Consider the following 13,197-nt stretch of genomic DNA (forward strand, 5'->3'; position numbering starts at 1 on the left):
AACACTGAATATTTTTCCAAGTGTTTATCTGTTTACTCATCGGCTTTGAAACTGGCCGGTTTCAACAACAAACACCCGAATGTCGCACGCCATTGGCAGGAATTCAAATTTAGAATAATTATTGTCGATAAAAATGAAGACGATTGGCTGCCTAATAGCTTTTTCCACCGTTTGCTTTCTATCGATGAACGTGTTTGATGCGTCCGTAGTCTATGAAAATAAATTGTTTATAGTACAGGGTGAATATCTAACGGCCGGTCAGTTGTCAGTTACTGGTGGATACGAGCGCGCGACTTGCTTTTAATATTGCCGCGGGTAGTGTATGAAAGTTTTCGTGAGTTCTGCTGTTCCAGCGAATTGTACGCAACACGTGGTTGAAAGTTTTGCACAATTAGGATGATTAGTGCCCGTTTTATTGAATTAGTAGTTTAGTGTGGTGTATGTGTTTTGTGAACACTGATTTTAGATGTGGATTGTATAGTGAACGGTAAGTCAATATTAATATTTTTTTGGAGAACACAAAATAATATTATCAAAAAATATTATTTTTGGTATTTTGTTGCTTATAATCTTTTTTTATAATACGATACCTAATTTCTTACCTAAGGTAGACTAATGCGTCGATTTTTTATGTGTTGATTCAAATTTGATTTTCAATTTTTTTAAATACTTAATTAAAAAATAAATATTGAATCCATAATTTTACTTCCCACTTTTTTCCGTTTTGTCGTTATTAAAACAAATTAATGCTACGAGTATTTGCGATTTTTACGTTTTTATGGCTAATCGTTGGACCTTATTACACCTTAGCTTTTAAGGTTACGTTAGCACGGATAAATAAATGAATTATAGTCACCCGAGGTGATCAAAAACTTTATCCCTTAATTTTAGATGCTAGTTCCGCGTACATTCTTCATCTTACTGTAGGATAAATGGAATCCTGATTTGGGTAAAAATTTGGTAGGGAGAAGATAAGTTTTTATTTCCAAGTTACTGACAAGTTTTTGCTTATATCCTTTTGTATTAAAAAATATAGTGACCTTGCTACATTAATCGGAAATGGGTTCAATGACAGTGTTAAAACGTCTACGTAAATATTTCAACATACCAGATTTCTGATCTTTAAAGTGCCTCATTGGCTTGATGATTATAGGCATCCTTCGTTAAAGAAAAATTGCTCATAGGCACGATAATTATCCTATTCGCCGTGTAAGCAGGTCAGTATATTTTTATCGCTACCGATCGATGCGGTCACAGTCTGACCCGGTGAGTTATCTGCGTGGGGCATAGGTCAACGCATTTCTGCGCGTGCGTCTCTATCGTGTTCCTTGATCGTTGTGGGCTGACTTTCAATACCCAAATGTCGCATAAGCAGTAGAGTGGCGCCATATCTAAGATCTTTATGGACTCTAATAGTCAACAAGGAGTTGGTAGCAGTTTCCAAAGATTTTAAGCATCGCTAGATTCAAAAGACATAAGACATTTGGAACTGTCGTCAAGCTCACCACAGTTGTTAACCTATCGAATGAGATGATGCCTTTACTGAGATTGGTCAATGATATGTAATCATACGACATACCTATATGAGGCCTGGACGTTAGTGAGATGACGATTCACTCATTGCTGGTGTCCTACTTTATTACCTACATATAAAATTAGTTTCACCTGATTATCCACCTGGTTTCCTGAACTTCGTAGTCGCCTCCAAACCTCCCCTTATAGCGACCCCATTCCTCACACTAGTTTACCATAAGTTCATATTAGCCATCAACAATTCCCTCGGATCACTGTTCACTCTGATTACTGATATACGTTGTTCACAATTTACAAGAGACACATCATTAATCTAATAACACCATAAGAAACTCGTTGAATTGATCCAAAAGCAAAATTCTCTCCCTCCGTAGATTTGTTCGCACATAACCTCATCTTAACCCTATCGTTCGGCATCTACCCTCTTGTCTCCCCAAAAAATCACAATAACCTAGAAGCGGTTATTTTAAGTTAAACGTGACTGCGAGCGCCATCTACCCCATGGCGCTGGCAACTATTAGCCGGTTCGCGATATGTTCGCGACACTCCCGCCCCGCAGGAAGAAGCTACTCTTTTAATTGAAATTAGATGTCCATAGGCAAACATGTAAATAAATCAACAATTAGATGATAAGAACACTAATGTGAATAATAATGTATTTGAGCTGTTCATCCTCTGAATGCCTCTCTAGGCTTTGGCGCTGTGAATCGGCATGACCTGAGATTTCGTACAATTTCTGATGATGTTGTAGAGATGTGCTGAGGCACACCGTTTCTGAGACTGATCCGATTGTTCATCTGTATTTGTGCTGAGCTGATAAAGAACAAGATCCTGAGACTGGTCTGAGCATTCATCAATGTTTGTGCTGAGCTGATTAATAATTTGATCCTGAGATTGGTCTGAGCATTCATCAATGTTTGTGCTGAACTGATTAATAATATGATCTTTGATATGATAATTATATGATTCATTGATATCTGTGCTAAACTAACTGATTTCTGATCTGAGACTGAAAGCAGGATCCTGAGATTGGTGTGAGCGACTAAGCCATCGGATCATCAGACATCGTAAGCACGATGTCTGAGCTGAGCTGAGTAGGATCACGGCTGCTATTTGTCATCTCTGGTCCGTTACTGATCTCTCTGTCTACCTATGACTATTACTATTGTATTTCCCACAATCTCGCGCGTTCAGTTCCAAATTGCTCCAAGCAGTCCTTAATTACAACGTGGCAACACCGATTTCATACCAAACATCGGTGTTGTTAGACAGTGAGAACTCAATTCGTGTTATATTTTATCTATGACTACCATCTGTGATGTTATATACTGCTTTGCTCTTGTGATATCGTTAATAACTTGTTTCACTACTTCAAGGGTCACAACTTCTACTACAGCAGACGTATACATAATGTCCAGTATAATTTGCGTAATTAAACAACTGTAAATTTATTAAACACCGCGGCGACCGCGCGATCGAACGATAGTTATTACACAGACAAAAGCAACCGTCTTATCCGAACGTGACGTGTATATGTAACCTAAGTTCCCACTTCTCTTTACTTAATACTACTGGCAGTAATCTACTATGTGAAGTATTTTAATCTACCTGCTTATTCATTAAACCTACTGCTGACATATCCATCCCTACGTCTATCTACTTCATGTCCGGCAGCCCTCCCCAGCCAAGGAAGAATTACGCTATTCTCATTTAATCACAAATCAAAATGTAAAAAAAGAACTTTACCTACAACTCGAGAGAACATTTTTTTTTTCTTAAGCTAAGGTCAAATTAGGCACTTATTTCGAGTCAAGACACCTTTTCTTGCAGTTCGTTCTGATTTATCAAATAGATATTGTGCCAAAAATTACTGCAGTTTTTAATTATCATTTTCTGATGCTGGCGTGAAATAATCTAGTTTAAATAAGTTGGGACAGTCGTGTCAGCCTCTCTATTAGGTCTGAAAGCCATCTATGGATTTAACCTGAGCTACACTCAAATAATATAAACTAAGCACTTTATTTTCATCTTGGTTAGTTACAAAACAATTCTTTTTTACTGCGTTACATCTACTTTCTCGTGTTATACATATATATATCAGTCATGCTAACGATTGTAGAAACAGCAAAGCAAGCTGTACCGAGGTACCGATTTATTACAACTTTACAACTATTCTTGAATTGATGTAACTGATCAGATCTTCAAGTGTAATAATCGCCAGCTTCCCGTATTACAGTATTTTCACTGTTGTGTCTATCAAATTGACCCTCTCTGTTTCCTTTATTCCCGAATTTCCACTTCACAGCTTTGAGAACCATGAGAGACATAGAAGAGTACTCACTCAGTAGCAAATACTCAATGTGGCAATTAATAGAAATTACAGTGGGCGCGGTGTCTGTCTGTATACTCTTTAAAGGCTTTCGCAAAGACTTGATTTCCTTAACTGGAGTAAAATGTCAGGGTTATGAGAGAAATGGGGATAACACGTCGAGTTATCTTTTTAAAGTTGATCAAGGAGTGCAACTGTTCACTAACATCGGTGAATACATAATGAGTCAAGCCTTCCAATGAAGGCTGTGAGGGTGGTGTCTGAGTTGATAGACTTGGTAGCCAACGTATCAATAACCTCAGTTAAGCAAATGACATGACTATAATTAGATTAAGTGCCTGTGGAAAGTAACTTGCGGTTTTGCTTCTTAAATTGAGCATGTCAGATATGAGTCCTTAACTTCATACATCCAGACCAGATTCATACCCTAGGATCAAAAGAAATAAGACGGAGTTGATGTATGTCGATATTCCTGTTAAAATGAAGAGTACTAATGAATTGCACGATCTAGAGGCAAGTTGTTGGTTTACTTGGGATCTTAAATAAGCGACGATGGCGTTTTCGACCAAAGGGTGGTCAGAAGAGTTCAGGTGGCCAAAGGTACGGTGAAACGACTCGCCAGGGTATGCATATGGGAGAACATACAATAAAGATCACAATAATGCGGACGCCTTGTTTTCTCGAACTTTCTGTACATGTCCAAACCTAGACTATTAAAACTGAAACCCACCATAGGACAGATGCATTTGAGATGTGGTACTGGCGAAGAATGCTTGAACGCAGTAGGTGAAATTGCATCAAGTCTCGACGAACTCAACATGAAACCGAGGTTATCCACTATTTGTACTCATCGCGCACGTACTTTCTTCTGCTTTCGAGGCAGAAGAGGACCCTATAGTCTGGAGAAGCTCATAATCACTGGCCACATGGCAAGGAAGCGTAGGGATAGGGATGAACGTATGGCCACACGGTGGGCGAACAGAAAAATATTAAAGACAAAGCCACATTACAGGCTAGCATATCTAGGTACTGATGGTGAGCACTGGTGAAGAACCACACAGGACAGGTGTCCAACTGTACACTGTGACTCAAGAGGATAGTGCAACGAATAAGGCTGATAACTGTCTTGTGACTATTGCTCCTGTAGTAGTCGTGCATAAAACAAATATCATGTCCTTAACACTCCGATATTTCACAGCAATATTAAAATTAATGAAGACAGATACCTATTGAACTTCATTATATGACATCTGATTTTAATTGTGATTCTGATTCTTGTGTAGCTGCAGCCTGCATTTTATATCTCAATATTCTGATTAAATCTGATAATCAAGCTAACAGTTGATGCCACGATCATACACCAATAATTACTTGGCTCATGATTAATCTCTTCCTTTTACTATAACAAAAAAGTTTAATACTTAATTGAAGTTACCTATCACCCTTTCCTTCCTTCTTCACAGGTTTAAATCAACACATTTTGTGTTAAAAATAATGTTCACTCGCATCACAATGTCTGCTGTGATAGACGACAGTCAACTATATACGTTCCAAAGGTAAGCTTTTGCAGAGTTTTCAATAACAGGCATTATAACTAAGTACATAATATTACAATCACCTAATGTTGGTACACACTGTATTATCCATACTATTTTACCCGTTTATTCTTTCAGAACAGAAATATCATGTATGCCAGTTGAGTATGTTACTATTGTTTAATCTAGCGAGTGGCATTTTTGGCACTTTGCTGGTACCATTGGAATGGCTGAGTGATTCGATTGAGTTCCAATGATGTTCCTGGTCCTTTGAGTTTGAGTAGTATGTACATTGTACGAGTACATATGACATCAAATTGTAATCTGATTTGAATTGCCTCCTGCATTTTCATCCAGGCACATTACAACTAAATTATGCCGACTTCTAAGAAACCAATCCGTTACAATTCCTTACGATTGTAACAACAAACAACGACGAGGCAAGAAATTCCAAATTAACATCTTATGATATGAGTGGATCTAGTCCTTCAAACTAGGTGAGTGTAAAATTCGAGTTTTTAAATAAACTCAATGATTCTGATTAAAGCCCAGTGAAAATATGGATCCGCAAAACATACCACTATAATAACCTGGTTTGCTTGTCTGGAAGATATCAATCTTTTAGCGATAAGACCGCCCGTTCTGCACAATAGTATAAGTGATGTGTTAAGTTCCTTCCCGGCTGCCACATCACAGGCATAGCCTAGTGTGGGGCCACAGGATATAAATATATATATTGTCAACAAGGTTATTTGAAATAAATATTATTCTTATTCTTATTCTTATAAGTAAAGAATATTGTGTTGTTGTAAAAATATTGATCATATAGGCATTAGGCTAATACGTTAAACATGATACATTCGTTTCATGAAAAGATACGCAGTATAAATTGTTGTCAATTCACCACGCTTGCGCTCACAACTAGTTTAATCATGGCTGAGCTGAGAATTTGTGATGAAGCGAGTATTCTGCAAGCAATGCATGAAAAGCATGCAAGCCAGTAAGAATTAACTTGGCGTGGAACATCATGATCACAAAATATTGTTTATCACCAATTTAACTAGATACCGATGTAATAGAAAATACACAAGATCGGAGGTCAGACCTAAACTGGTTTCTAAGCAACAACAGTTGGTAAGCCATAATATCAACTACCCGCATTAAAATAAACTTTCAATTTGGTGCTAAAACTATTCGGCCACACAGAACAATGAATGTGAGATTATGATTCTTATTATTTTAATATTAAGATCTTAACTCCTGCAACGTTACAAACAAAATTGCAAAGGCATAGATGCCAAAAAAATCGAGTATAATTACTGTAACAGATCTAATCATTTATGCGATTTCATTTATGTCTTACATTGAATTGTTTGAACATTACATTGAACATTGAAATATGAATTTATATAGGTATATATAATTTTTTATACATGTAAATATAAAATGTTTCTTTAGTTATAAGTACATCCTCTGTTTTATACGCTGTGTAAGCATATTATACCATGCTATGTACTATTCTGATCGCCTGCCGAGCGCGGGCAAGTTAATGGCGCACCCGAGCTAGCTCAGTAACCATGATCTCCAACACACATAGTCGCTACGCATTCCGCGATCTGTAGTACTGGTTAGCCTGAGACCTCGCGCCTGCGCTCGCGCATGGGAACTAATATAAAGCGTACTTACTTGTGTAAGTCGCTGCGGGCAAAATAAATAAAAAATGTATACCTACCTACATATATATTATTTTTGTGTCAATTCTGCAAGAACTCAATAAATTTTCACTTAATATTATGTAACAAATAAAAGTGTACTCGGCAAGATAAAACTTCTTTAAACCTAATTAAATTACGAAAAAGGTCATAATCGTCACTTAAGAACCCAATTTAAAAACAGATGTACTAATAATAATGCAGATGTAGTAATGTTAAATTGTTGGTCAACTGCATAATTTGAATCTTCTAGCTCAGGCGATAAAGTCGTTGTTTGAGAGGATCCATGCTGGTTCACAAATCGACCAGCAAACTTTAATTCAAAATGTATTTATATCGACCGGGATATGAACCGTGATTACCTTTCCCTTAACCGTGAATCATTTAAGACTGTTATTTCATCCAAAATGTCGTAAATTTTTATTAGTGCATGATTTTATCAAAGATTGGTCAGGTATCTTAATCTAAACAAGTAAAGCAACTTGTCAACTACATCATCAAACATAATAAATATCAAAATGAAACCATGTTCTTGTGAACATAATCATAACAGACACCTAAATATAGATTACGATTAAACCTCCTGTTCAACTTAAACTTGTTAGGCATGAGCGGGTATGGTAACGGTACCAATCATATGATATTTAAGAGAACAATGAGATTATTCACAACTTTGAGAAAGAATCAAGTTATTTTTATCAAATATTGGCTTCTTCACCTTTTCTTTGATATATGACATATATGTATTTCAGTTTCTATTGGATTATTACTGATACGTGTAAAGTTTCTACTGCTTAGGGCGTTAAAACTTGAGTTGAATGTCCATTTCGTCCCCCACGTTTTTAGACATGTTCAATGAGAAATGTACGTAATGGTTGGTTTCAAAGTAATGAAATCTGAGACTTAAGCAGTTCCATCGCTCTTGTTGAAGGTAGTGTTACTAAGCTAGTGTTTCAAAACTGATTACAAACACCTCTCTGACAGAATTTATAGTAAACATACCAATATTGTACAATCTTTGCCACTCTCTCATTCTTATAACATAGAAATGTTGGAATACTGAGCGTTGCGACGGTTTCAAGGCACGTCGGTTAAAAACAAACTTTGCTGCCCTGGTGACACAAACATTTTTATCACACCAACCAGTGACAAATACTTGCTGTAAAACGTTAAATATACAACTTAATGCTTTCAAATATTTTTACCATTCAAAACCATCACTTGGAATTCCATTCTACTGCTTAACATGAGGAATCAACTCCAAATTTGCACTCTATAGGACTGATTAATTAACACACTGCTTTCAAAGATTAAAGCGAGCTTTTTAGTATTTTGTATTACAAGAAGAATTTTTGAAACTATATTATTGCATTTAAATAATATACCAAGGAAAATTTGTGTTTAGATACCTATTTTTTTTTAAACTATATATATATTTACTGACATTTGCAATCTTTTGTATATCAAAGAGCAAGAATGTTCAATAAAATGTATGCACTTAATTGCATATGTGCTCCGGTGAAACACAAACATATTCGCCAGCTTAACGCCTTTTTGCAAAAATAGGATTACATAAATATGGGCTTCATTTCATGCCTAAAAAAAAAAACATTAAATTGATCTGAACAAACAAAAAAAAATTAACTCTTAAGTTGTACGTGCATAATTACATAAATTGACTTTTCATATGTTACTTTTGATGATGATTATGCATGTGCATAAATAATCCCAGCATCTCCACCATGTCGTCAAGCTCACCACAGTTGTTAACCTATCGAATGAGATGATGCCTTTACTGAGATTGGTCAATGATATGTAATCATACGACATACCTATATGAGGCCTGGACGTTAGTGAGATGACGATTCACTCATTGCTGGTGTCCTACTTTATTACCTACATATAAAATTAGTTTCACCTGATTATCCACCTGGTTTCCTGAACTTCGTAGTCGCCTCCAAACCTCCCCTTATAGCGACCCCATTCCTCACACTAGTTTACCATAAGTTCATATTAGCCATCAACAATTCCCTCGGATCACTGTTCACTCTGATTACTGATATACGTTGTTCACAATTTACAAGAGACACATCATTAATCTAATAACACCATAAGAAACTCGTTGAATTGATCCAAAAGCAAAATTCTCTCCCTCCGTAGATTTGTTCGCACATAACCTCATCTTAACCCTATCGTTCGGCATCTACCCTCTTGTCTCCCCAAAAAATCACAATAACCTAGAAGCGGTTATTTTAAGTTAAACGTGACTGCGAGCGCCATCTACCCCATGGCGCTGGCAACTATTAGCCGGTTCGCGATATGTTCGCGACAGGAACTCAATGCTATTATTATATCATTGTGCATATAACAATCATAAATACTGGAGGCGTATTGTGTTTGTAACTAATATACCAGATAATGATTTTGATCTGGATAATAATATGTAAATTTTGTAATCGATAGGTCAGTGTCAAAGGTAACGTTTCTGGTTGATACAAATAAATTACCTACTTGATTAGGTTGTTCGACTGCCAGATCTATAACATTTTTGGAAATCTTAAACAGTCTTTTAAAACACATATTGGATCTCCATAGACCGAATTTTTTTGGTAACAGACGAGCCACATGTAATAATTACAATAATACTTCATTGGACACTAATAGTGAAAGGTATGTTAAAAACATACCGCACAATTGTCTTGCACCGAATTCGACAAGAAATTTACGAGATTCGCGTAGTGACACAGCGGACGCGTCTCACATTGCAGTCCCGAAATATAATTATTCGAGGTCGCACCCACATGTTCGCATTTTATTTTGCTCCTGCAGTTTAATGATGCAATATATTCGCGCGGAATCGCTTGTGTTTCCACTGGGTTCCGTGATATTTGTGAGTTTGTTTGTGTTTCACAAAGATGAAAATGTCTTTTGCAATTGTTTTGAGCTTGTTTACTTCTTTGTTTATGTGAGTATAAAAACAAATAATTACCGTGAATGCTGCACCTGAAAAGCAGACATTATAAAAATAGGTTTGGTTTTTAGTAGGTATTAGTTATTTGTTCTCCCATGCGCCTCTAATGTTAGGACTCAAATTTTTTTTTAGAAACGGTAATAATTTTATAAACAGATAGTAAATATTGTTATACACTGTATTTTTGATATTGCGTTGTTTTCATGGGAATAGTCCATAACATGTACAACCGAGTTATTGCGCGATGTTGTAGATTTTTGATACACTTGCTAATACAGTCTTTTTCTTCCTCGTTAATACATTGGAACCATGAAACCTGTTTAATTTGGATAGATGGAGAACTTGTTACCTGAATCCGTGACGCCAAGGAAAGTAATATTGTGTTTATCAGTCTATGAATGTATTGTACCTATTTTTGTTCCTTTGTGACACTGTAGAGTAAACGCGTGGATTGATATAATAATTTAGCCAATCGTTAAGTTAAAGAAAAATTAGTCAAGTCGCTAACAAAATAAGCAAGTGCTAACAAACTAGCCGGGACTAAGAGAATTTAGAGTGTTTTGCCCAATTCCTGGCATTATAGCCTCGCTGCGCTAATTGTTTTGGACGCGATCCAGATGCTTAGCCGATTTCATGTCACGAAGTTAGAATTATAGCTATACAAGGATATAATTTTTTATCGGTAATAAATGTGATAAAAGTATTAACTAGGTTTTTATTCAACATAGTATAGCTTTGAATAATTTTACGGTTTAGACTCACTTGTTTTTAGTCACTCGCGCGACATGTTTCGGAGAGCCTAGGTCTCCTTTTCAAGCACTGCTAGTAACTATTAGTAAAATTATTCAATGTTAGTATGTCTCACAACAGTTTAAATTCCATAGTATAGCTTTTAATAGTCAACCCTTATCGTTTCGCCATTAACGTCTGTCCCATCTATCCATCGGCGGCTTTACCCAGTGATCGTTAGTACAATAAATCTGATATTTGACTTAGGTATACAATCAATCATGCTGAAAAGTAATTAAAAAATCTCTCGCACACGCTGAGTATTGGGGATGAATTATTATCGCTTCGACCCTTCAAAAGGATGTAGGATGTCGTTAAATAGATCTTTCAAAAATAATTGGTCTGTAAAATGTCATTGGTATTGTTATGGTTCCGTATTCAAATAGAAATTCTTTTAGTTTCGATATATCCGTCTGATCGTCCGTACATCCGTCCGTGTTTTAATTCAGTAATTGATAAATTGAATTTGGTCTAAATCTTAATGCATTATAATTATTATATAACTAAACAGACAAATTAAATTAAAATTTAATTTAATTTAATTGTACATGATCGAATGTGTAATCTTCTTATTCCTGTATGTTTTTTCGTGCACTACCTGTTTTAAAAGTTTTGTATTCTTTATATCCTGCTACCCCAAGGTTGTCTGGAAGAGATCGCTTACAGCGATAAGACCGCCTGTTGGCTACCATTATTTACACTGTAATCTGTTATTGTATTTTTCTTTGTGGTGCAATAAAGTGTATTTACTTACTTAAAATTGAGTTATGAAATTAGTATTACATCAAAAACAAAACATTTGAAGTCAAACAGTCTAACTTTGCCTCTAAAATATAACCGTGACAAGTCTCAGCTGCTCAAGTTCCCAGAGTAATTTGTAAAGTATCCATCTACAAAGTTAGTATTGATTTTATGAACTAGGGTACGATATTCATGGCGTCTTTAGTTAGAACATCAATTACGAAATTAAACTTCAGTTGATAATGATATGTAGGTAGATCAAAAGTTTAAAAAACTATTTGTCGATAAATTGGACGATACATGTTGACTTATTTTAATTTATGATTAGAACATCTTATTATCTGAATAAATATAACGGATTTATACATGCATCGATGTCTTGCTATGCTTAATCATAGTTTTATTAGGGACGAGTAATTTGAAAATACTGCTTATGGATACAGTACATTTCTAGACACCTACAAGATTAATTTACCTTGTTGCCCGTCTATAGGTATATATTGCGATTATTTATAGTTTTTTTTTACATTAGGTACAAAGCCGTCCACAAACGATACACATTCAAATAACAGTTTTTATATTCAGTGAAAATTGGTGGTAGGTAATAAATAAATAAATATTTCTTACCCACATATTATTCCGCCTGTTGTTAACCTTTGCTTGTATTTCTGTTTTTTTTGTATTGTTTTCTTTTATTGAGGTTTGGGTGCAATAAAGAGTAATTGTATTGTATTATTTATTCTACACAAACAACCTAGTTCCAAAGTAAGCTGAAATACAGGCCTATTCGGATTTCGAGATAATCACAAGATCTTGAGACGATTTAGAGATCAACTAGATCTACATTAGATATCGACTAGATGTGACTTGGATATCTAAGTCATATCTTGTCGAAATCGTTCAAGAGGACCTCCAGAATCAAGGAAACGTCAAATTTGACATATCTATAGGTATCTTATAAATATCTTTAAATTATCCGTATCGTAACTTGTTGAAGTCTAGTAGAAATGTAATTCATTTTCCGAATCCTTGTGTTTTAGGTAGGTCAATATAGACCTAATAGATAGACCGTAAATACATAGAAAACATCTATAACCCTAAAAAAATTTCGTAGCCATGGCGTATATTTTCATTATAGAGACTATAACAATCAAGATAAAGATTATTAGTTAAAACCTGACAGTTGATGGCTAGTTTAGAGGAAAATTTCAGCCAGTTTCAGTAGGCCTCGAATCATACTCTTCCACACTGACTCCGGTTCTGCAGCTTAGGTAATATACCGTATGATTTATATGAGCAAAATACAATTACTAATAATAATCGGGTAAGCCCGATTAAATTGACACTAAAAACTGATCCGACTATACCAGTCCCTAATCCAAGTTGTATTAATTATTACTGCGTTAATTACTACCCGGAATAAAATATCAATTGATTATATAAAATATCCAAATAAAACTATGGTTTGGATTAGGGAATACTGTTTTTTCGTGCGTGAGGAATACCATAACCTATCGATGTCTTTTTCTCCACCTCTAGAAAATTACCATACAACGACGAGGTCGATAACGTTCAATTGTTGATGAG

General features: G+C 35.5%; 1 protein-coding gene across 5 annotated transcripts in view; it reads left to right on the forward strand.

Moving 5' to 3' along the window:
* Positions 1-238: 238 nt before the first annotated feature.
* The window catches only part of LOC134665706 (CUGBP Elav-like family member 1), a 385,067-nt gene continuing 372,108 nt past the window's right edge, over positions 239-13,197 (forward strand). For 2 of the 5 annotated variants that reach the window (XM_063522678.1, XM_063522693.1), the window contains exon 1: positions 242-487. In XM_063522678.1, coding sequence (XP_063378748.1) covers positions 441-487 — 47 coding nt within the window. In that variant the 5' untranslated portion in view covers positions 242-440. Of the gene's footprint in view, positions 488-13,197 lie in introns of all 5 variants that reach the window. The other 3 variants (XM_063522758.1, XM_063522669.1, XM_063522687.1) reach the window with 3 other exon arrangements.

The sequence above is a fragment of the Cydia fagiglandana genome, chromosome 1 (genome assembly GCF_963556715.1).
Source record: "Cydia fagiglandana chromosome 1, ilCydFagi1.1, whole genome shotgun sequence".
Taxonomy (NCBI): Eukaryota; Metazoa; Arthropoda; class Insecta; order Lepidoptera; family Tortricidae; genus Cydia; species Cydia fagiglandana.